This window comes from Epinephelus lanceolatus, chromosome 19, assembly GCF_041903045.1.
Source record: "Epinephelus lanceolatus isolate andai-2023 chromosome 19, ASM4190304v1, whole genome shotgun sequence".
NCBI lineage: Eukaryota > Metazoa > Chordata > Actinopteri > Perciformes > Serranidae > Epinephelus > Epinephelus lanceolatus.
Window position 1 is genome coordinate 22,888,373 of NC_135752.1, and position 24,758 is coordinate 22,913,130.

Below are 24,758 nucleotides of genomic sequence, written 5' to 3' on the forward strand. Positions count from 1 at the left end.
TGCGGGTGTGACTGGGCGTGTGAGGGTGCAATATTAGTGTGTTGTTAGGGTGTGGGTGTTTGTGGTTAAGGGTGTAGCCTTTTTGTGTGGGACGCTGCTATCTAGCAACCATAGGACCGTTAAAAGTGTGTGAGAAGGAGAGCTTTCAGTATGTCCCACTAACTCAAACTCCAAGCCACATATCCATTAATGAATTAATGTAGCAACTCAAGCCACCCAGCGTCCCCTTTGTTGCTGGTGGAAACCAGAGGTGACTGGAGTGCCTGAGTACCTGTCTGTCTGGATGATCCCATGGACCTCAGAGACACACACACACACACACACACACACACACACACACACTCACGCTCACACACACACACAGGCCTCCTTGGATGCAGGGAGCCCTTTCTTTCTTTCTTTCCCTCCATTTTCCTGCTGTCTATTTTGGTCAACTGGTGGCCCGTTCCCACAGTGCTGCTGTTCCCATGGTTATCGCCGCGGAGATAGCGAATGGGGGTTGGGGTGGTGGTGGTGGGCTTGACAGAGAGCGGGAGAGACAGCGTTGCTCTGTTCGAAGAGATAGGGGACTCTGTGGCTGTGGAGGAGGCGGGGGTGAGGTGGGGTGGATTTGGGGGGTGAATGAAGGGTATGGGGTTGAGAGAGTGTATGTGTGTGAGTGTGTGTGATGTGTAGCTCCCATGGACATCACAGGTGGCCCGTGAGGATTAAGCTATATCGGTTCTCATTAGATTTTTAATTGAAGTTGGTAGTAGGTGATATTCATATCTTCAATACCCTGATGATTGTCAGTTAAATACAAATTATATGAATTTGGCATCCGTCATATTTGATGTGGATGATGCAGACTTGCGGATACTTTATTTTTAATATAAGGTTAATATCATCATGTCAAGATGTGAGACTTCTTTCTAAGTGTAGATGCTACTTCCTGACATTGAGAGCTGAGGTGAGGTGCAGAAAGAGAGGTGGCAAAGGAAGTGGAGGGGAAGGGTAGGAGCCGAGACCTGGTAAGGGGGGGGTGGCGGCGAGGGCCAGCGAAAGGAGGGAGCAACGGAGGGAGGGGTGCGGGTGGGAGTGCGGGGCTCAGAAAGAGGGACGGATTCAGTTCCCACACTTCTAATTACTGTGTCACTGGAGACTGAAAGGGGACTGCCCCTGGCCCTAGGGAATTTGCAGGGGCCGGTCGCAGAGAGGGAGCAGCGGTGGAGGGAGGGAAGGGGAGAGAGGAGAGGAGAGGAGGGGAGGGAAGGAAGGGTGGAATTAAAGAGGGTGTATGACACAGGAACTCTCTCCATCGTCCTTTCTTTTGGTTTTACCTCACTGCATTCACGCTAGAGGTGAACCCCTTTACCGCAAGCCCCCTCTCCTCCCCTCCTCTGCCCTAATACCCCAACCTCTCACCTCCGACCCACTTCTCCTTAACCCTTCCTTACCCTCCTCCACCTCAGTTCTCTCTTTCCCTTCAGCCTTTGTTCACCATCTTGTACTGCTTCCTTTTTACCCCCACACCCCCTCTTCTTTTTCTTTACCTCCCCCTCTACCTCACTGCATTTCTAATGCTGTGTTCCTCTCCTGTGTCTCCTGTTGACATGAACAAGACTCCCAGAGACACTTTGATGTAAGGTTGAACACACACACACACACACACACACACACACACACACACTCTGATGTCTTATTCGGCATCATTATTGCCACTTAACCCCGAGCCCTTTTCCTCTTTTATTTGCCTTTATCTCACCCTCCCATAGCCTGTCCACTCTGAGTTGTGTGCTTGTGTGTGTGTCCTGATAATGTATATGTGAGACAGACATAGATGTGTGTGGGTGTGTCTGTCTGTGAAGGTTCACAAGCTCAGCAGTGGTTTGAAGCAGTAATGATGTTACTATCTTGCTCAGCATCTCTCTCCATTGTCCCGTGGACCAGTTGGTCATTTGTGGTCTCATCTTAACACAGCTTACTGTCCTTGAGATAAACACACAGTGCATAGTTTTTCCTCTTACACCCATTTAGTGCTCAGCTGCAGTGCTGGGCCAGATTTAATGTGGTGGCTTTTAGTTGTAAATTTCTGAATCACCCGTTCTCACTGACCTCCTCAGTTCGTCTGCTGCACTAAAGGTCACTTAAAACTCCTGATGGCCCATAATGAATTTAGGAAAGACATTTGCAGCTTGGAACAACTGGGCATTCTTTAAGATAGTAATCACCATGGTAATAGCATTTAAAAATGTGAGCATGGAAGTTCAGTTGATAAATATCAAAACTAAATAATGTTAGCTTAAAGATTATGAGCTTACAGAGCTCTTAGTCACTTCTCATGGTCTTCATTCAGTGAATGGAGCGGTTTCAGTTCATCACATGAGCCAGAGGATGAATCTTTAGTCACAGGACAAGTGGTGGTCATACATGGAGGGGAAATCCTAACTGATATTCGAGGATGGTCTTCGGCTTTGCATGTGATTGGGCTCCTTGCTCTCTCTTTGGTAACTGTGATGTAAAACTCCCCCGCTGCTGGTTTAGTCCTAAGATGGGTAGAATATACAGTGGCTGCCGGATATAGTCCAAAAAGGGACACGGACAGTGGATGCGCATGCACGTCTGTATTCACAGATGTGTTCACAAGCTTGTTGGTGTGTACAGTAGGAGTATAAATCACTAGTATCATCACAGTATGATATTATATTGGTTCTTTGGACCATGATACGATAGTCTGCCATGATACGATTTTGATTCAGTGCATTTCAGGAGCCTGCGACCGATATTAGTTGATGCCCATTTAACACAATCTGTTAAAGAAGAAGCAGCCACTCCTTTCTGTTTTGCCTTTGGCCGTAAAAGATTAAAACAACAGATAAAATAATGTAATTAATTGTAACTGGTTAAGTGCACTTAAGTTTACCTTACACTGACTCTCCTAACTCACATAAAACAGCACATGGGAGAAGTTAGCCTTTAGGGTTTTTTGTCAGAAAGTCGTTTCTGGAAGAAATGTTTCCCTTTTAACCCAAACTGTGATCTTTTTTGTGAACTTCACTGCTATCCGGCTCAAATCCCTGAAGGCAAACTTCTCCCAACTGCCATAAAACAAAAAGATCATTTCACAAAAGTATAAAATTCAGCTTAGTAATAACTGTCGAGATTCACAGACCAAAATGTTTTTGGCTAGTCACCCATTACTAGTTCTTCTTCTGCACTTCTATGGATCTACATTTGTTTCTTTATTATTCAATCAAACAGAGTAGGTTTTGCAATCAAAAAAAAAGATTTGAGAGCGAAAGTATCAATATTGCAATAAAAAAATGTTTTATTGCAAGTAAAAAATGATTGATTCAAAAATGCAAATCCTAAAGTTTTGTTTGCGAGTCATTTTTTTTGTTTGCAAGTCAAAAAGTTTTGCGAGTAAAAAGTTTAACCTGGTAGGTGGGGCTTAAACTAAAAGCTGTAAGACACGTCTCTATTGGCCTGTCTCGATCGGAATGACAGCTTACAAAGCAACATGGGAGTTCTATAGTTCAAGGGGAATTCAGTGCGGGAGCTGTGGTGAAAATCAATGAGCAGGTATGTTTATACATAAATAATAATAGCAAGAATGTTTTATTTGAACTGGTGCATGTAGATTGCTTTTGTTTAGCCAGGGCAGAACTATTCGACGGCTTAACGGTCAGTACCGTTAATGCCCCGGGGTGTAGCACTAATGCCGACTGTCGAGCGTTTCCAGTGGAGGGAATTGTGGGTGTAGCCCGCTCTGTATGTAGCCACGTCAAACCCACCAATAGACACTCTTCTCTCATCCATCAGCGTAGGCCCCGCCCATTAAGTCCAGTTGAACTTGCAAGCAAAACTTTAACTCGCAAACAAAGAGTACTGATTTATAAGCAAAATGATCAAACGTATTTACTTACAAACTTGATTTTTGATTGCAGTTCAAGAAATATGCTCTCAAAACAGTTTTTTATATGATTGCAACAAAAAGACACAAAAATACTTCCATACACTTCTACATTGCATAAATTAGCCTAGCGGGTGGCAGAGTTTTCCTCTACTCATAGCTTAACAAATTACAAGTATTATTCATATTTCCTACTCACTGTTTCAGCCTGAATGCACATTTTTTCAGCCCAACATTGTTGAAACAGAGCAGCTAAGTTGGCAGGGTGAGATGCCCGGTCAGGCAGGTTCGTCGTGCTGCATATTGAGTGTTGAGCAATTTATCTCCTAACAGTTTAGTTTACATATGGCATGGGCTTTGTCTGCTGACCCGTATTTTCTCCAAAATCCTAAATACTTCCACACTGCTGATTTATTTCAGAGTAAATAACTCTTTCCTCATCGTCTTTTCTTGGCTGCTTGCCATTATCTGCCTTGCGCTGTTTGACGGTGATGCATAATTTCAAAATAAAGCCGTATCCTAAAAGATGATGATATGGATATGGATATATTGATCCAGGTTGATGGATCATTACATCCGTTGTGTACAGTCCATACATACAGTTTGTGTAGAGCCTCACAGAAATGGGCAGTCACATGGACCCTCACAGTCGGATGGATGCAGAAACTATAAGCTGCGCTTCATACTGTGTGGGATGTTGCTTTATTTGACATTATTAGGTAGAAGATGATGCAATTTTGTGCCCACACAAAAGGATAAAGTTATATATATAGGAGTTTTGGATGGATTTATACCTGATTCACCTCTCCCAACAATTGGAGGAGAAATCTGTTCTGGGATCCTTTCAGATCCAGTCTTAAACTTCCCAAAATGCTCGCAGACTCACTTGGTCTTTGATATTTGGGAGTAAAAATTCAGGTGATTACGATTATGATGACATTCGTCCTGAAGCAGCTGATGGTGTTAGCAAGCGGCAGTAAGCATTCTAGCTCTTGAGGCTAACACTAGCTAGCATACTGCTGTTGACAGATATAAAAACTAACAGTTGAAATCTCACCTCCATTTTTCGCTGAAGAAGACAACCTGTGTTGACTGCGTCTCCTCAACCATTTTCTCATCCAGACTTGTTTAGTCCTCTGCTTTTGTTTTTTCTCACTGCAAAGCTCTGTTAACATTACAGCAAGTCACACCATGTCAGTCTCTGTTATGTTTACATCTGTTTCCCCATGAGATTACGTGAGGTGATGCATTCATGCTCCCTCTGGCACATTAATCCTAATAATATCCTGTAGCTTGTGATGCGTGATTATTTTCAAATCTAGTGGTGTGTGCGTGTTTCAGATTAGAGAGGAGAACATCTGTGAAGTTTCTCCGTATGTGCATGACGCAACCTGATTTAAAATTTTGAAACTCCTGTAGTGTGAGCCCGGCTTTAGGCTGCGCACTTACTTCTCAGATTGCAACAAAATAAGAGACCTTCTGCTTGGGATCCTGCTCTGGTGCTGAGTAAATAAAAGACCTGAACAAATAAACCAGCCCACACCTGTCTGAATCTGTCCAGCAGTGCATGCCTCAAGCCACAAAATTAGCCAATTAAAGGGCTGACCGGTACTAAAGTAATTTGCTGGTACCCAACCCTGATGCCAACACCTTGTCTGTCAAAAGGGCACGTGAGAGAGTCGTTTCCTCCCATAGCTCTTCAGTAGAGAGCAGACCAGACCAGCAGTGGCAGCCACCGCTAACACCACTGTCAATATTTACAGTCCTGGATGAATCACTCTGCATTACAATAACATTCCCTGCGTGCCTTTACATCAGGAAGAGATGAGAAAAAAAGAAAGTGAGAGAAGGGGTGAAGAGGGGGGCTGGAGGGTGAAATATGCGCCAGCAGCGATAAATGTTTAGCAAAGGAATCTGCTTGGGCTCTCCCATGACGGAGCTGTCTGTCTGTCTGTCTGTCTATCTGCCTGTCCCTGTCTGTCTGTCTGTGTGCGCGCAGATGTAGTTCAGGTTGATGGATACAGATTGAGTGGGTGGAATTTCAGTTTAACGTGTGTGTGGGTGTAGTGACAGTTTGAGAACTGTTAGCGCATGTCGAGGAAAGTTGTGGATGTCGTAATCACATCGGGTTGAAAGGGTGCAGTGAATGCATGCGAAGAATCAGCGTATTTAGACACTTATAGTGTGTGAGCATGTGTAAATGTCACACCGCATAGGTGGGGAAAACATTTGCACCAGGTCTGCCTTACAAAGACAAATGTTAACTGACAGTTGCATGGATGTTTTATCTTGGAGAGAGCCAGTTGTCTTTATTGCACATATGACAGCAGCACAAAGCCCACCATTTGTCTCCTCAACAATTGTGTTTTCCAAATGAAAACAGGGAGAGAAGGATCCCAGGGTTCCCCCAACCAAATGCAGCTGAGCATGTGGAGTTTTCCCTCAGTTTAACCTTTTCAGTAGGTTGTGAGAACAATTTAGAGTACTGTTTTGCTTCATGTATGAATCTCCAAGCAAGGATTATTTTTGATTTCTCAGGTCAAACCAGAGTGTGGTTAAAGGGAACTTCTTTTCTCAGTTTTAACACTTGAATTTGCTGTCACAATAAAGAGGCTAAAGCTGCTTTACCACCCACACTTTTCGTATAGTACCGTTAGAACCGGTATGTAATCTGTATGGACATGTACCTAAACCCTAGATCTGTTTGCCGCTGTATGGCATAGATGGTGCAATTTAATGTAGAGGGTTGCCACCAGATAGTAATAGCCGCGTCACTGCTGTTTCTTTGACTTCTGTAACTTCATGTAATTTCTCATGTAGGGTTTCTTTAAATTACAGTTCTACCACTTTGGCGTTTACTATCCATATTCAAAGCTATATTACCGTCTAGTACAGCTTTTTGCAATTAGAGTCCTTATACCCCTTTGTCATATACATGGCTCCGCAGTAGACAAGTATGCCTTTCTGTTTTGTGTTTTTTTGTTTTGTTTTGTTTTGTTTTTTGTTTGTCACGTGGCAAGTTCAGTGTCACACACAGGCTGGGAATCAGGTTAGTAAAGAATAGAAAGCAGCATGGACGCCAGTAAAAATGTAGCGGTGGTTACTTTTTTTTTTTTTTAATATCTGTTACTTATTTAGTCTCTCTTTCAAACTCAGTGCCAACTAAACTCTGAACAATGTTCAAGGGCTGCTTGGGTGGAGACAGACATTTTTTGTGGCAGCCGGTCAAAAATTTGCCCGACTACTGCAGTCATTTGTCCTGGGAGGGAATGCCAATTGCAGGCTTTCCCATTAAATACAAAATATAAATGTAAGCGGACATAAGTGTTTATTTTTTTGTCCCGTGGTGAAGGGGCTGTAGTGATGTTAATAAATGTGTATAATTAATTTGTTGGCATTCAAAAAGCTACAGCTTCCATGAAAAAAATTCAGAATAACACACATGATACATGATCTTAAAATGTTTGTTCCTCAGCAATCATTTCTACCACCAGCATCTTTCCAGCATCTATAAAGCTGCAGTAAAAATGCCCACCTTTTCAGTTGTTGTTGAAAAAATGAGTCTATTGCTGTCCAGACAAATGGAGAGAACTGAGCAAAGTTATGTTCTGAGGATGGGTTTTTAGTCATTTGCATTACTATAAATGTCAGTGGGATTTTTTTTAAAAATACATTTTATCTTACTTTTCAGGAACGTTTCTCTTTGTCTCATAAATTAATGACATAATTTACACCTCTAGGATCTGGAAAGAGATCCAGGATCGTTTCAAGTGATTAGGGCTGCAAATAACAATTATTGTTATAATCAAAATATCTGCTGTTTACATTCTCGACTAAATAATCAATCATTACATCTAAAAACATTACATCTAAAAACAGCCGATAAACACAACTGAGGAGCGACTGTATATTTAGCAAACCTTTTTGCTTCATAAATAACTGAAAAAATTAATCGATAAGTCAAGTAGTTGCAGATTCATTTTCTAATTATCTAACTGTTGGCCGATGCTCTCTCTGAAGCACAGAGCATTTCATAGTTGTGACCCAACCCAACACTGACATGCGAATTAACTACTACAATTGAAAAGCACAGTAGGGCAAGTGTTGAATGTCATGTGCCACCTATTGCATTGCCCCTCCGACTTAGACTGTTTAGTCTGGCTGTTTTAATTTCAACCCATAATCCAGAAAAAGCAACACATCAATAGAGACTGGCCGGCGGTTTAATCCAGCTTTTTATGTTTTTGAGATGAGCTGTTTTATCCCTCTTCAAAACCCACTGCCCAGTGAGCAGCATTGTCAGCAGACCTTTTCATTACGCTGTTTTCCTCAGCTGTTTGGCTCAGACCGGCCCCAGCTATCTGGCGTCTGAAGAGAGAGAAAAAAAGAGTACTTGGGGATGGAGAGAAAGAAAGAGGTTAGAGGTGAGAGACAACTAGAGAGAAGGAGAGAGGGAGATTGAAGGGAGCACTGGAAGGGGGTAGATGGAGCTTCAAGCAAGACGTAGAACAAGAGAGAAGACATAGGTTCAGTTGGAGAGACGCAGAGATAGAGGTTGAGGTTGAAGGTTGAGTGGGTAAAAAACAGAATGAACTGACTGTGCCAAGCCAAAGGAAAGCATTAGTGCTATTTGTGTGACGGCTAGACTGTTATCTGCTAGACTCTAGACTATTATCTTCTTCATTACCCCTTTTAGTGAGCTCCAATAGAGACGGACTAAGGGAGAGAAGAAAAGGCAGAAATGTTGAGGCCAAGTGGAGGGTGAGAAAACGGTCGAAAGTGGAAAACAAAGTTGACAAGAGAAAGAAACAAAAAGGGATTGAGCAAGAGTTAAACAGACAGAGGGAGTGGGACTAAACCAGCAATGCATAAAATTAGAAAGGTTTCTCTGCATATTCTGAAGGGCAGAGCCATGAAGTCATGGTTGTGGCTCATCTCGTGTTGCTACTGATGTCTTACTAAAACTTCAAATGTATATAATATTAATGTTATGACAAGAATGAAACAGTCAGTGTAATACATTTCACATGTAATGTCACCTACCATAGCCTAATGTAGTAACTAATATCTTGCAGGTTTCAGAGTTGTTGTTTTTTTTATTAGTTGCCCGATTGGACAAGAGAATCAGAAGTCAACTTGACCAAAGTCAGTTTTTACTTACAAATTGTTTGATCAGTTGTCAAATAACTCAAACTTGAAGCAAACAGCGTGATACATGATTGGAGTTTTGCCCCCATCCTCTAACAACACCCAACTAAACTCCTAAATGCTTGCTTGCGCTTCAGCTCATAAACTTTGTCTGTATCAACACCCTTTTCTTTCAAGTGCCCCATCAGTAATGCCCATATATAACTCTGAACAGAGATGACAAGGAAGCGAGATGGCACACTATTTAACTACTTCCATTATCAGCTCTGTGTTCATTATTATTTTTTACCACTTGCCCACTCAGGCAGTTGTGTTGCTGGATTTCCTAGCCAGATGTGGCATTTTACTTGGCCAGGGCAATCGGGCAACCCTTATTGTTGAGCCCAGTCATGTTAACATTTGGGGGTTTTTAGCAGTGGAACTGCCGCTAACAATTATTTTCATCATCTATCAATCTGACAGTTATTTTCTCGATTTATCGTTTAATTCTTTGGTCTCTAAAATCTCAGTAAATTGTAGAAAAATGTCAATCAGGGTCTTCCAAAAGCCCAAGATGACATCTTCATATGTTTTATTTTGTCCAGAACCCAAATGTATTCAGTTTACTGTCATAGAGGAGTTAAGAAACCAGAAAATATTAAGATAAAATAAGCTTCAATCTGGGAATTTTGACTTTTCTCTCCTGAGGCCTTGATGTAAGAGAACTGCAGAGGCTGACAGGAGAACATAAATGGCCTCATCTAGAGCCAGTGTTTGGTTTGTCCTTTCTGAGCTACAGTATAAACAGGACCCACTTCATATGTAGATACAAACAGCTCACTCTAAGCTATCTAAAACACAACAATTCTTTCAGGTGGTTATACACGAATAAAAATATTGTTATGAATTACATAATTTAATTACCTAACATTTCTGCCAATGTAATTTCCTAAATCATACACACTGGACCATTAAAATAACTACTTAAACAGATTAATCGATTGTCAAATTAGTTGAGGATTGATTTAATAGTTGACAACTAATTGATTAAAAGTTGCAGCTCTATTTAAAAGTTTTATTTAAAATTAAACTAAAAACAGGGTTGCCAATGGATACTTAAAATGTCTTTAAAAAAGGCCTTAAGTGGTATTAAAATGTCTTAAATCAATCTCTTAAAAATCTTAAAAATGCTAAGACATGGGAAGTAGGAATTTATGAATCTTATTTTTTTTTTAAGTAATTAATGTAGCTACATGTTTTTTTGTTTTCGTTTCTTTCTTTTTTTACTTCAGCCTAAATTTCAGTCTTAGTGGCAATGAAAAAGTCTTTACAAGTTGTAAATCTAATTTGCTTTAAGCTGTAGGAACCCTGAAAAGAGATTTAACTAAGTCAACTATGTGTACTGTAAAAAAGGACAAAATAAAATAGCTTTGATAAACATGTGTGTCTTGAATGTCCAAAAAAGCCTTAACACAACCACTTGAATGACTATCAGTCAGTAAATGTTGCATTTCATACATTTAGGACATGAGTTATTTGAGTGGGAAAACATGAACGGATTTCTGATAGATTTCTTTTAGAATATAAAGTGAAAGAAATATATTTTCACTGCAAACCTGCTTGTTCAAAGAGACAACTCAAAAACTAAAAGAGCTTACGGAATTTATTCTTGGATGTTATTGCCAATAAAATGTTTGCGGAAGGGGTAACAGCCCCTCAACCCTCAGAGAATTGACTAAGTAGAGCACAAGGAGCACTTAAGCCGTGTTGAAATAATAAAACAACTTGACATAGAAACCACAGCACATCTGTCTTGGGTGAAAAGGTCACTGGATTTGTAATATGGTCTTTCTGCATGCTAATTTCCATATTTCTCACATGCACAGTGTGTATGCACAATATAAAATGAACAGCAAGCTTGCAGTCATATTGGATGCATCCCTGGGAAAATGAAGAAGGAAACAGTGGACTTGCAGGTGAAATGAGTGGGTGAAACGTGAGTCAGGGAAGGGTGTGCGTGCGTACGTGTGTGACAGAGTTGCATGCGAGTTTTTACATCTTCTGCATGCCTGCTAAGTATGTGCGAGTGTGTATGTTTGTACATGTGTGTGAGTGAAGTGAGTCAGAGGAAGGTGTGTGTGATGTCAAGCCCAGACAGGCTCTGCTGTGGTCCAAGTTCAGGTTGCTGTCAGGTGGTAATGGTTAGTTAACAGAGCTGGTAATTACCTCAGACTGTCGGGCTGAGACACTGGCCAGATACCCTCAGGATACTGTGGGAAAGTACATTTAGTAGGTCACCGCTGTATTTCCCTCGTGCTCAGGCTGCAACAGAAGAGTGACCGCTTCTCCAGGTGTTTAGATACAGTATATACAGGAAGAATTTATTTTAAAATGGCGTACCAGACTACTTAAAAACTGACAAATATCTATTTTATATTGCTGTGAGAACATCAACAAACTTCCTTCAAACAACTGAATTTATTCAAGTTTCTTGCCAAAAACTAAATTTTACAAGATTACATTTGAACACATTATGTAAACGTTATATTTTACCTTCGCCCTGTACTCATTTTTACTGAATAGAGATAGAATGCATCATAATGTAACTCTACGCAACCTACGTTTGCTGTTAGGTTGAGCCACTAACTAGCTCTCCTCCTGCCGATTTCATCACAGATTTGTTGTTCACAATGTAGAATTATTACACACCCTGTTATTTCTACAATGGATAAACAATAGGGTGTGTCTCCTGAAGCATCAATGGTGAGTTCACTGTGTCCTTTTGTCCCGAAGGCGTTCCAGGGAACATCTCTAATAGTCCCAGAAACATTTTCTATTGTCCCTGTGATGACGGTATGATGTTTGTTTTGAGTTCTGCTGTTTACCTTGTGCAAAATTTATGTGACACAGCAGACAAACATCGGCCACTGCCATTGGTAAAGCAATTATATTTGTCGAGAAGCCAGTGACAGTCAACAAGGCAAATATCAATCGATACCAATTTTGGCCGTAAACCCAGAGATTTATTTTTTGATTTTTTTTTTTTTTTTTTGGTGAAATCCCGACTCTTTGTCCATTACATTATACACTTTAACACTTTATTTACGTTTGGTTTTTTTTTCACCCACGTTTTGAGTAAATTTAAATCAACAATATGGCCATACAGCCCATGTGAATTACTAAATTATTTATCCATTAATGCTCATCTTATCATTCACTTTTTTCACCATGAGAAGAGTGGTTGCAATTCTGATGGTGTTTTGTAGCAAATATAAGAAATAAAAACAATGTTTTCTGCCTTTAGCTTGTTGGCAGCATAAACAACAGTAGAGCACTAGGGCTGTCGTCTACCAAAGAAAATAAATCTTGATTCACTAAAATTCTGACTACTCTTTAACCATTCGATTGGTTGACGGAGGGAAAATATCTGCGTGTAATCTCTGGATTAACTAAAATGTTCACAGTGCATTGAGTGTACTCTGCCTGTAGCGCTGTTCAGAGCTCGGCATTAACACTTGCCTGGGGCAGGTAAATTCTGTTAGGACAAGTGGAATATCTCATACAGTTGTCTGATCGTAAAGTAAAAAATAAATGTGATGTCTAATGTAAGGTTATCTGAAAATAAACTGCGTATCGTAACCCTGAAACTGAGCTTTTCCAGCTGAGCTGCGTGCACAAGTCTGTCTCACGAGTCTGAGAAATATCTGACATACTGGACACAAAAGAGGATAACTTTGGGGTTGACAATGTCGTATACAACATAATGTTACTAATATTAAATATCTATGGAACGCTGCATTTGTAATCCAACCTTAAATTGTGGGGTCTTTTCGGAGACATTGTAAAACCGTCACATACATGTACAAGTGATGAACAACAAGCACTACCATTTTCAGCTGGACAAAAAACGCTTTGATGGACACACGCCCTTATGAAAGTAACACCAAGGTTGTCCGACCAATTAGAATTTGGTCAGACATGAGGATATCGACCAACCGACCAGAAGGCGTCAGCCCAATAGAGCACAATATTTTAGTCCTTGTTTAAAACCACAAGATTGCCTCTATTTTAAATCAACATATCTATGTCTGCCAGTAATTGTTTCATCAGTTAAGAGAATTTCGTGACTCGCTCTCACCTCTCGGGTCACTGGTATTACACTGCAGACTGATGACTGGTAGTCAGGCTTCGTTCTCCACTCAAAGATAACTTGATTTAATGATTAACACGGAAATGATGTCAGCTTTTTTAGTGGAAGAGTGCTAAATGAAGCAAGATGTTTCCACTCGTTTCCACACTTTCTCCTTCCTTGTGCGCAGCCAAAGAAAATTAGAGCGGGTCACTTTTCCACAGTTTGCATCTGTCAGTAAAAAATCCTTGTGTGAGATTGTCGATCGCTGTTGGAAGGTGTCCAAATCACCTAACATGACCTGAGGACTGTGTGGGAAAGCAGTGAAAAAAGGTCAGTGCTTTCACCTCTCCTTACTCATCATTTTTACAGTAGTGTGAGGCTGCTTTTTCCAGTTCAGTGTGCCATCCCACTTATAATGGGCCGACATCATTTCATAGTGGCAAGAAAATTTTATATCTGCCCAACAGAATGACAGGGAACTGAATATGGCAGAATTTCCCAGACATGGGATGATGGGAGCAAACAATGAATCTCTGGTGTTGTATGTTTTAATTTTCTTTCCTTGGAAGGAATACTATGCAGTTTCTAGAGAAATCTGTCCTTTTCTTACGTACTGTGTATATGTTTTAGACCACAGCAACACCAGGCAGTGGAATTAAGTATTTTTAACCTTAGCTTGGACTCTGAAGACACATTAAGAAGGAAAAGACAACACTTTCAAAGGGAAACGTTGGTGCGGTTCTTCCTCCCCTCTCGCTCTTCTTCTCTCCAGTTCCCACGCTGCCCCTTACCTGACTTACCACAATTTGAATCAAATCACCAGGGCCCGATTGGCTGCTCTGACCATGTGACCTACATCGGCCCTAAAAGTACCGCCTTTTGAGATTGGTCTAGGATTTTCCCATGGGAGCTGCCTACAGAGCTAGTGCAGTGTGTGTGTGTGTGTGTGTGTGTGTGTGTGTGTGTGTTTGAGGACGTTAGGGAAAAATCTCCCACCCCCCCTCCCTCTCTTTCCTACCTCCACTCCGCTATCCCCCTTTCTCCTTTTTTTTCCACCACCTCCCATCCTTTGAAACACAGTATCACACTTTAGATAGCCTTTGTTGTCACGGCAAGGAGCATTCTTTCTCTGGCGCGGCCACACGGAGTGTGAGAATGCAGGAGGTTCCCTGAAAAACACAGAAAGAACAAAAGCCAGAGCAAGAAAATGCAGCAATGTCGCAACTCTCTAACACTTTATACAGTTAATTAAAAATAAAAACTGCTCATTTATGTTTGCTGATTTTATTTACAGTGGTCTTTTGATCTTCCTTCTCTGGCCTTAACTTGCAAAAAGACGCCTGGTGAGAACACTGAATTAAAGCCAGTATTGAATGAATTTGTTTGCAAATGCTGTCAAACTGTGAGGAAAATCCAGCATCCTCACTGCAACTTGCTCAGTAAATTTAGCGCCACAGGAAGAAACTTGTGAGTTGCGGTTGAGAGAAGACATGCACTTGAAAGACACATGTTTACAACACAATCAATAACATGGCAGTACGCACTGACTGCGTGCATCCATTCTATAAAAACTTCAAATAGTCCAGCTGACCGACCTGCACAGACTGCGGTGACTGTATGACATGTCGTGCGTCTTGATGATCACAAACATGATATTTTGCCTGTGCAAACACGCCGAGCTATGATTGGTTTGACAACACTGTCAGTCTCATGCTCCCTGTGTCGCTAGACATGCAGGAGCTGCAGGGGAGGCACCCTCATATGTTTGTGCTTCTCTGGCTCTCTGTGACAACTGTGTGCCTGAAAACTCCAGTAGTTAAGTGGTGCTGTGGAAAAATCAAGTCTTCATATCCCGCAGCGAGCCAAAAACAGAACAAATGTAATAGAAATCAGCCGCTCCAACCCGGCTTCAAATCTTGAATGACGGCACAGAGCTACCATCTGTGTTCATTAAAATACAAGGCACCGCAAGACCTCACCACTTTGACCAAGCTCTTTTTTTCATGTCCATTTCCATGAGAACCGTCAATGCACTTAAAGCACTGACTTCCGTTAATATCACTATAATGTGTGTTAATATCACTGCGACATTTTTACATTTATGTAATTTCACTTTCTGTGTCACTTTGCTTTATTGGCTCGTCTAACAGATCTCTGCGTGATCTATGCATTTGTTTTTTGATTAATTATAGATAGAATTACTTCCATCCAGGTTGCGTGTGTGTGAGACAGTGTGCGTGTGTGCCTGCCTGTCCGTGGCTTAGCCTTGAGAGTTCAGAGCAGGTTCTGGCTTGCTCTACTCTGGGAAACTTTGAGCTGAGCAAATAGCTGGGTCTGTTTTCCTGGCTGCCGCCGCACTCGTATGTGTGAGCCATGTGTATGCGCTGCGAGCACTTGTATGCATGTGGTCTATGTGCACTGTAGTGTAGCCCGTGCGAATTGTGAAGTGTTTTGTCTGTATGGTGAATTTGTGTGCGTGCGTGTGTGTGTGTAAGGCAGAATACAAAGAGGAGAATACAGAGTGTACTGAGGGAGAGATGAGCTTCATTCCACAAGTCAGGAGATGACACCTCTGCTATTCCCACACCTCCACTGTCTAGCCGCTTTCTCCTGTCCCGACCTCAGTTACCACAGAGGCAAACACCGCTCTGCATGTGCACACAGAGGAGGGGACATACTGTTGCGTTGGGTGGGTGTACACTCCTGATTTGCAGTCTTCATTAAAGTTTTGCCAGATAAAGAGAGACACACTGGCTCTAAGTGAGCCGCTCAAGGATCTTGCTCTGTGAGGTCTGTGAGCTCAGGTTTGATTTACAGCCCACCTCTAAGTGGAATGCTGTTTGCTGGGTGGAGCTCAGGTGTGTTGACAAGGCTTTTAGCACTGACATGCTGTCAGGACGGCTTACAGACGAGTGTGTGTGTACACGTTAGGGGCCGGCAAACAAGAGGTCACTAATGTCCCACCAAGGAGACCTTTACCATGGAGAGCCAGGACAGCACGGGCATGTGAACGTTACTGAGGCATGAACGCTGTCCCTTCACACACTGATCTGATCTTCCTTAACACTCTTTCACACCAAAGCAACCACTAAAGAAAAATGGCTTTTTGTCATCAGTGTGAATGGGTCAATGGAGGTTTTCATGCTCTGAAGGTCCAGACAAACCAAAGTGACATCAAGGAACTAGCGGTGCAGAGGTCAACTGTTGCGCCGCCTCACGTTGCCTGTGTCTCAGCCAAAAGGTTGCTTTTGAACACACTGCAAAGACCCCAGCTGACAGTCAACTAGCATGTATGTTCTGCGCCTGCATGAGAGGAAATAACTCTGCATAGCAGCAGGTGGCGGTCGTCTGTATTTGTCATTAAAAAAGGGAAACCAGAAGACCTAGGACTGATAAATAAAACATTGATGATAATACATACATAGCGTTTGTCTACCATTTTTACACCACTGCTGCTCACCACTTTGACCTCAGCTGCTTCATTCCAGATGGCTACTTTGTCGTAAAAATATTTGTTCATTGGAATAATCTGACGAGAACAAGACAAAAAAATAAGAGCAAAGCCTTCTATGTGTGCCCTCTCAACTTAAGTTGCTTGCTTTCCTCACTTCCATCTCTCTTTTCGTGCACTGATTCGCTTAAGCTGAACAGCCAATCAGAGTCATTCCTCTCACTGACAGACTTTGACACCTATTCAACACGCTCAATTGGCAGAAAAGCCGCCAACTAGGGCCTTAAAGGAATACTTCACCCAAAAAATGACCATTTGTAAATCAGTTAGTCATGGTGTGTTATCTTGAATTTGTGAAGGAACTTTGTTTTTCTTGCATGCCCCCACAGTTATTGATTGATTGGGGACCAATCAGCAAAACTATATCAAAATATCTGTTTACCATCTCACATAACTAAAACGTCAGTATTAGAGACTCTGTCCTCCTATTCCATCAGTGTACCTTTTATAAAAAACAGTGAGGCGGAATAACAGCGCAATGTTCCCGCCTTGAACAGGCAGTGTTAAATGGGCTTATGTAGGTGAAATATGTGACATATTTCCTCTTGCTCCTCTTCCGCATATTTTCTCTTCAGTACATTGTGATGAGTGAAAGCTCTTGGAAACACTGTTTTTTAACCCTTCTCCTTCTCCTTCATCTGTTCGTCCAGGCGTGTAACTGTGATGAGTACGTGGCAGTGCCCAGGAAGGACATGGTCAAGATGCTGAAACAGAAAGGTCAGTCAAACCACACAGCTTCAAGAGGGTTCACTGTTAGTACACGCTTTATGATAACATGCCATCACGTCTCACGTCTTTGCCGCCGTTTAGTGTAGTTTTTAATCTGCTATGCTGGACCCCACTTTATTTTGGCTTTTCCAGAATACAGTCATCAAACATTGGTATTTTGTTTGTAGGATTTCTCCAGGACCAGGACAACACTGACTACACACAACATCAGGAGGAGGAGAAGCTTGGTGACACTCTGACCCCTGGTGTGACCCCTGACTTTCCCAGGTATGTTCAGTGTCAGTGGGCCCCCCTCTCAGGGCTGGACCCCGACACCCTGACCTTTCCCGGGGGTGCACCCGTACAGCTCCACACTGTGCCCCCTGCCCTCCTGCCGAGGATACCACTCTTCTACGTCTGCACCAGATGTGGCAAGGTGTTCTGGGAAGGCTCTCACTTTGGCCGCGTCCTCTCCATGTTTCAGGACGTCTTACAAATAACGGACGAGGACACTGAATCAGCTGCAGCGGCACCGCAGGACTGACTGATGTAGAGCTACTGCAGTTTACTGCACCCTCTAACACCATCATTTTATTTTACACATGTAGAACCTCGCAGTCATGAACTCCAATGACATTGCCTCATATAGGAGTTTTATTTTTCCCTTTTTAATTGATTCAATACAAATATTGAAAGAGGCATAAATTGAGAATTTCAAATCTCTTGAATTAACAAATCAATTTAGATGAAATATAAAAATAAGCCCACTATTCCTCCTATGATAAGTGAGTTAATATTTTTCTTAAACTGGAATGAATAGACTTCACTCAGAGGTTGAATCTACTATTAACCATCAGGTATTATAATTTGACAGTCATATAGAAAAAAACAAAGGTGGTTTGAGAATTTATTTGGATTAGGGTTTTACGTTCTTTTTATGTGTGTATATAGTTTTGACAGTTTTAAACCTATTGCATTTATAAGAGTTAAAAACTCACTGAACCAAAGACAGGTCACGCTGTGATCACGTTTTGATTTGGTAATTTTTGTTGTTGATCATATTCACTATTACACCATATTTTTGGTGATTAACGGTTGGGATCGTATTGAAATCATTTCAATTGTTCCTAAAGAACAATTTTGCTCACCAGGGATTTACATCATCAGACTTTAAAGCACTTTGTTAAAGTGGAAACCCACGGCTGCATATAAAGATGGACGACGCATCTCCACTTCCTCCCACTGTATAAAAATGAAGTCAAAATATCCCGGATACAGCTGCTTCCATCTTGTGCCGGTGATGTCCTTTGGAGCCAGAGTCTGCGCAGTAGCGATCTCCACGGCATCAAGTTCCCGTCCAACCAGTAATGAGCAGCACCACTGATCATAAGCACCAACTGGCACACACATTTGATTTCATTCCCCCTTTCTATAGCATCAAGTAACTACTTACAACTAAACTTAGACAAGACAAATGAAGACTTGAGTGTAAATCTGCATGATAAGAACTACCTAAAATGACAGAACCAGTTTTTGGGAATGTCTTATTTGACGCGTACTTTGATATTTTAGTTTGGCCCATGTCCCATCTTCTAACATGGAAGGGTGGGATTAATGACCTGTACTGCAGCCAGCTACTGGCAGCGATTGAGGTGTTCTGGCTTCATTTTCAGGGAGCTGTCATGTCGCCCATCTTTATATACAGTCTGTAGTAGAAATAGACTTTTCATCACTTTTTTAGACCCCAGAAACTACCAGTTTCCGCAGTTACTGTGGCTGCTCCACCGTCCGCTATTTCCACAACTAGGGGTAGTAACTGCAAACTATTTACATTGATATTCAAAATTGTACCTGGTGGCGGACAGAATTGTGTAGTGAAAGAGAGTTTACGGGGAACTGATCTAAATGTAGATGGTGCCTTTATTCTTTAGCCATCACATTGTGCAATTTACTTCATAACATTTAATTTACAATAATAAGTTCAAGCTAAAATCTTTTATATTTCCACTTTAAGATTGTTCTATTTCACACAACAGAAATTGTTTAGATTTAAAGCTGCAGTTAAATGAAGACACTGTATATTTTCATTCTCTGTGATTACATTTGTACAATGTTGAATCGTTTAGCTCGAAGCTAAATGTGTGTTAATAAAGTGCTATTTGTTTCATTTATTTATCTGTGAGAAGTCACAATGTTTCTGTCAGTGTGCAGGTATTTTTTTAATGTGTTTCTGAATTCACGAAACAGATGGTGAATGACTAAGAGTGGCCAGATTGGTGACATCATCTAAGCTTCACTGATGTCTGTCAGGTGTAACACTAACAGTGTGGGGGTTTCCTGCCCCGAGGCTAAAGAGCAGACGGGTCAGAAGAGTAACCCAACACATACACCGCCTGAATCCCTTCATATTTTCTCATACCTTTCTTTCTAACTCTCCTCTGCTCCCAAATCCCACGTTGGATTTGTGTGATTCCAACTGAGATTGCCCAAAATGAGTTTAAGAGATCTAATGTGGAAAATTCTGCAATTAAAGATTTTCTGGACAAGTGCATACAATGCATTTTGTTAAGTCTGCAATGGAGGTTGAGTTAAAATTTTTTTACACTCATAAAATCTCAAGAAACCCTAACCACAGCCAGATGTGCACTTTATTTAATTGATCACTTAACTCACATCAAAAAAGCCACAGCCACTTCCAGAGACAGGTCATACTGTGGATCACTGAGGTAAATGTGTTCTCAGTGTGTTTGAATCGTCGCGGCCAGGCTAAGTCAGAGATTTGAACCTTGGGATGATTCAGTAGTGACTCTGGAAAATAAAAAACACGTCAGGACGTCAAAGGTGAAAGCATTTCTCAAGAACATGCAACACTATAACCTGATTATCATATCATGAATAGCCACATGGAGTTTACAGATGTTAAGTGTTCGATGTGTGACAGCTGGAATTCTTGGATCACTGAGTTCACGAGCCGTCAGTTTGCAGGGAGCTGAGCTGCTGCCCAACCTTTATTACAACAAGCAGTGGAAATAGAAATTACTCTGCAATGAGGTGTTACCTAACCAAATGTCCTTCCTTTCCAAAGTAATTTGGAATAAGTGGACATTTTTCAACATCACGGCAGGTCAGAACCTACACATGTAAGTAATGTAACACCATTTAGCAATTACATAACCATAGGTACATTACAAAATGTAGGCTCAGGGCGTATTGTTGCAGTAAGTAATGTTACACCATCAATAATGTGGTAAGGATAAGTATTGTCACTTCTAAAGATTGTGTCTGTGGCTGTGAATGTGAAGTTCACTGTTCATTGTTGTGAGTGCTGGTTGAGCTGCTCAGATGTCGTACGTAAATCTTACATCAAGGCTATGACGAGAAACAAACCTGGACAAAGGAGATCATGTGGATTACTGTCTCAGACGTGACTTAGGGCCCCTACACACCAGGCCGACAGTCAGCTGTTGGTCAGTGTCAGGCCGTCGGTCTGTGTCCCGCACTAGTCGGCTCTTGTCGAATGTTTTTTGGCTGATTCAGTATGTTGAATCGGAGACATCGGAGCCTGTCGTTAAATGAAATCACTCTGAATAGCAGTTGAGCTCAGCGCACAAGAGGAGAAACCCAAGTGAGGAAAGTAAACAAAAAGAGTCTAGAGGAAATGAGATTGAAACAAACTTGTATTTCTTTTATCCATTGAGCACTTTAGCAGAAACAGTTCGTAATTGTTTGTGTTATTGTTCGCTAGTGCATGCTAAATATCCCTTGATCTTTCAAATATTGGATTGTGTTGCTAATGCGCTAACTTCCTAACTCGCATCTTGAGTCTGTCCCTTCGGTCTTCTGGTTGCACTTTTTGAATGACAAATACAGACTACCACCACCTACTACAGTGGAGAGTTAAATCCTCTCACACGTGCAGAACGTATGTGCAAGTGGCCATTTGCTGTAAGCTTTATGGTGTGTTCAAGTGCAACTTCTTGGCTGACACAGACAACGTTAGGCAACGCAACAGTGTTCGCCGCCACTAGTTCTTTGATGTCAGTTTGGTTTGTTGGGCCTTTACAGGTTCTCAAGCAGAGAATCCTGCAATGACACTTGTTTATTAGTTATTCTTAAGTTTTAAAGTTCACTTTATGATGTTAAACATAATCGCCTCGTGAATTTTCACAAACTTTGGTACAACTTTCCAACAAGACACCAAAGAAACACCTGACTTTGTCCACAGTCAGACTTATAGTCATTATGGAAATATCTGGTTCCATTTAGTCATCAGTGGAAATATTTAGAACATGTCCATTTGTTTCCTTCGATAAAAACGTACGAAAGCAGCAGAGGACTTCTATTTTTACAAATTTAAAGACATTTACACCATAAATTGATGCAGAAAAAAATCACTAGAATGCAGGACATTGATTTTTTTAATACTCAAAAATTTCTGGCAGAGGACCCCTAAACCATTCCTCAATGTTAAAATGACACCTACACCCCTGTGTTTCATTCATCATTTCATTTATATTCCATTCATTCATGCATTTAGATAAGGGAAACCGGTTTCCAACTTGGTATTACACATGATTCAATGTCAGAGGACCAGGTGTGCAAAAAGGTTGGTGATAAACTGGATGTGTAAGTGTTCGTGCCAGCAGAAGATGGTCGTTGAGATCATCTGGAGGGAAGACTGGCCTGATTCTTATCTGCAGGACGTTACATTATAGGAGGGTAAAAAAATCTCTATCCTTAAAATGAGGGCAGAACAAGACGCCTGTTGTTTTTATGTAAGATATTTCTTCTCAAACATACATCCAGGAATACAAAAATCTTGGCATCTCGCCCTGCGCTGTTTTTAAGCAGCCTGTATAATAACTACAGTAACATTAATCTACCCTGAAGTATTTTTATTGCTGTGAATGAAGTCGACACCCCAGCTCCCAAATAAGCCCCTCTCTGTGTGTCTTGTCCCTTCCTTGTCCGGGTGGTCGCAGCCCCTGCCTCTGCGCGGAGCAGAGCGCGAGCTTTCTGCTGCAGCACCGTGTTATTTGATCCTTGCTCTTTCTTTGCTGGGAAGAAAAGCTCGCCTCTTTCCCACGCTCTGAGGACACGTGGTGCCCGGAATGAATTGGATTCAGAAGGCCCTCCCTCCCGGTAACACGTCATCCTCCCTCTCCTCTCTCTCGTCTCCAGTTCAGCATGCTTTCTGGCATGAATTAAAAACAACGTTGCCAATGCGTAATGATCGACATTTTTACATGACAGTTTTTCTTTCCTGTGTCCCACTGTGTGAGTTTTCCGACCTGGACTCTCCTCTGCAGGGACATGCATGCGCGCAGCATTCCTCCCGGACGGGACTGGAGGCTCCTCCCGTCTTGTCTGGCCCCGGCTGCTCCGAGTCTCGGCGCCAAAACTCGGCGCAGCGCACAGATCTGTCCGGCGCAGGACAGCCATACAACACTGCGCTACTCTGGGTTCTCTCTGTGCCGCTGGGGAAAAAAACACGTCTTGTTTATCAACACTCAGCAATAGAACAGAGATATGGCTACACAAATAGTACCAGAATAGACTTGTATTATCTTTGTGTGACCAGTTTGAGGAGAATTGGCCCCAGCGCAGCCTCTGCGCCAAGGAGACCCCTCAGACTGACTGCACAATACCTGACTACCCTCACTAAAGGATCAGTTATGGCAAACTATGACTGTTAATAATAATTAGGCCTGTCAAAGAGAAAATTAAACTGTAAAAGTATTTCATCACTGCTTGAAGTATGCCTACACAACAGCCTCATCATTGTATCTGGTTTTGGCTGCTTCCCAGACTCACATTACCAAGAAAGACTCAGGAGCGAAGTGGTGGTGGTGGAGGGGGGGCAGAGAGAGGAGAGCAAATGCCACAGAGTTTGGGGGAGAAAAACTCATCCAATCGGAGAAACGTTTGGCTCCTGCGGTCTGTGCAAATGTTTTCCAAGTGTCCAGACGCACTGAAGCCAAAGCTCTGATAGCGGACAGATGTTCCTGATTTTCCAGAAGATGTTCTGCACCATTCAGTAACCCTAAAAAAACATATATGTAACAAACGTAATAAAATCTTTTAATGGTCCTTAAAATACCAAATGTGCTATCAAATCTCAGTAAGTAACTAATATACTGCAGGAGTTTTGAATTTTAACTGTAGAGAGGAGCACACATCTGTTAAGGTTGCATTAAAAGATCTGACTGTTACTGTAGCTTGCATTAAAAGGTCTGTGTGAGGTATCCACCACATTTCTAGTAATGAGTCAGAGCCGCAGTCTTTGTGCTGGAGCATTTGCAGCTGTGGGCCACTTGTTGCAGAGGAACAAACAGCACACAGTCACCTGCACATGCACCTAAAAGAGTCCGAAAAACAGATGAATCATGGGCTCCCACACAGATTGTTTGGCCTGTTGTTCACCATGTAAGTCCTAAAGTCAAAGTTCTCAACTTCAACAAATGTATGACACACACGAAAGATTTAACAACAGGATTCTGATCAGTCGGCAGGTGTCTGGTGAGATTCCATTGTGTACTGGGACCCTTGAAACATAGTTCTGGCGAATAGTTAAACCACGTTTCTAGATCCGTGTGCATGGTGTTTTAGCCTGCACATAACTATACAGTTACATTAGCAGTTCAGCATAGGTACGCACCTATAGGTATAGGTTAAAGTCAAGCCTTGAGGTGTCTACAGTGGATTGGGGCTTAGTCCATATCTTGGCTTGGGAACTGGAGACTTTGACAGACCAAAGTATGGATAGTGAACTGGTACCTGGAGAGTGCCAGTTTGCCTCATGCGCACTGCTGAGGTGCCCTTGAGAAAGGCACCAAACCCCCAACCGCTCTGGGTGCCAGTTCATGGGCAGCACTTGCTCTGATGTCTCTCCATTTAATACATGTGCTTAGGTCCTGTTTGTGCTTGGGCCTTTGTGTGCGTAACATGTACATAGAACCCGGTCTCACTCAAAAGTCGTCAAAATACGGTGCTTGGGCAGTGACTTGCAGCATCAGAAACCAATGAAGAAAGGCGTCCTTTAACATCGGCGTGATCTTAGGCCAGTTGCCCTTAAAGTTTAATGACACCTGGCGGCATCGGGGAGAAACGCGGCAGGACAAGAACGACAGTTCAGGCTGCGAAAGTCTGACTAGGGCGGGTGGGAGTGGTGGTAGATGGTTCCAACAAACACCAACTTTCACCTGAGAGAGCGATCATCATGTCTCGTAAGATTCCAAAGCCGAATCCTGTTCTTTTTTTTACTAAGCCTAACCACATGTTTTTGTTTTTGAAGGAAAAAGAACTTCAATTCACGGTGTTGTACTGACATAGTGCGTTTATTTTGAAAGAGACTGTATGTTAACGTTAAATTTCCTGTGAAAATGGAA

General features: G+C 42.0%; 1 protein-coding gene across 1 annotated transcript in view; it reads left to right on the forward strand.

Annotated features, from left to right (window-relative positions):
* exd3 (exonuclease 3'-5' domain containing 3) overlaps positions 1 to 19,541 on the forward strand; it is a 53,010-nt gene extending 33,469 nt beyond the window's left edge. Inside the window, exons 20-21 of the mRNA XM_033647270.2 lie at positions 17,313 to 17,379; positions 17,559 to 19,541. Of these exons, the coding sequence (XP_033503161.1) occupies positions 17,313 to 17,379; positions 17,559 to 17,914 (423 nt within the window). The 3' untranslated portion in view covers positions 17,915 to 19,541. The remainder of the gene's footprint in view (positions 1 to 17,312; positions 17,380 to 17,558) is intronic.
* The last annotated feature ends 5,217 nt before the right edge of the window (positions 19,542 to 24,758 follow it).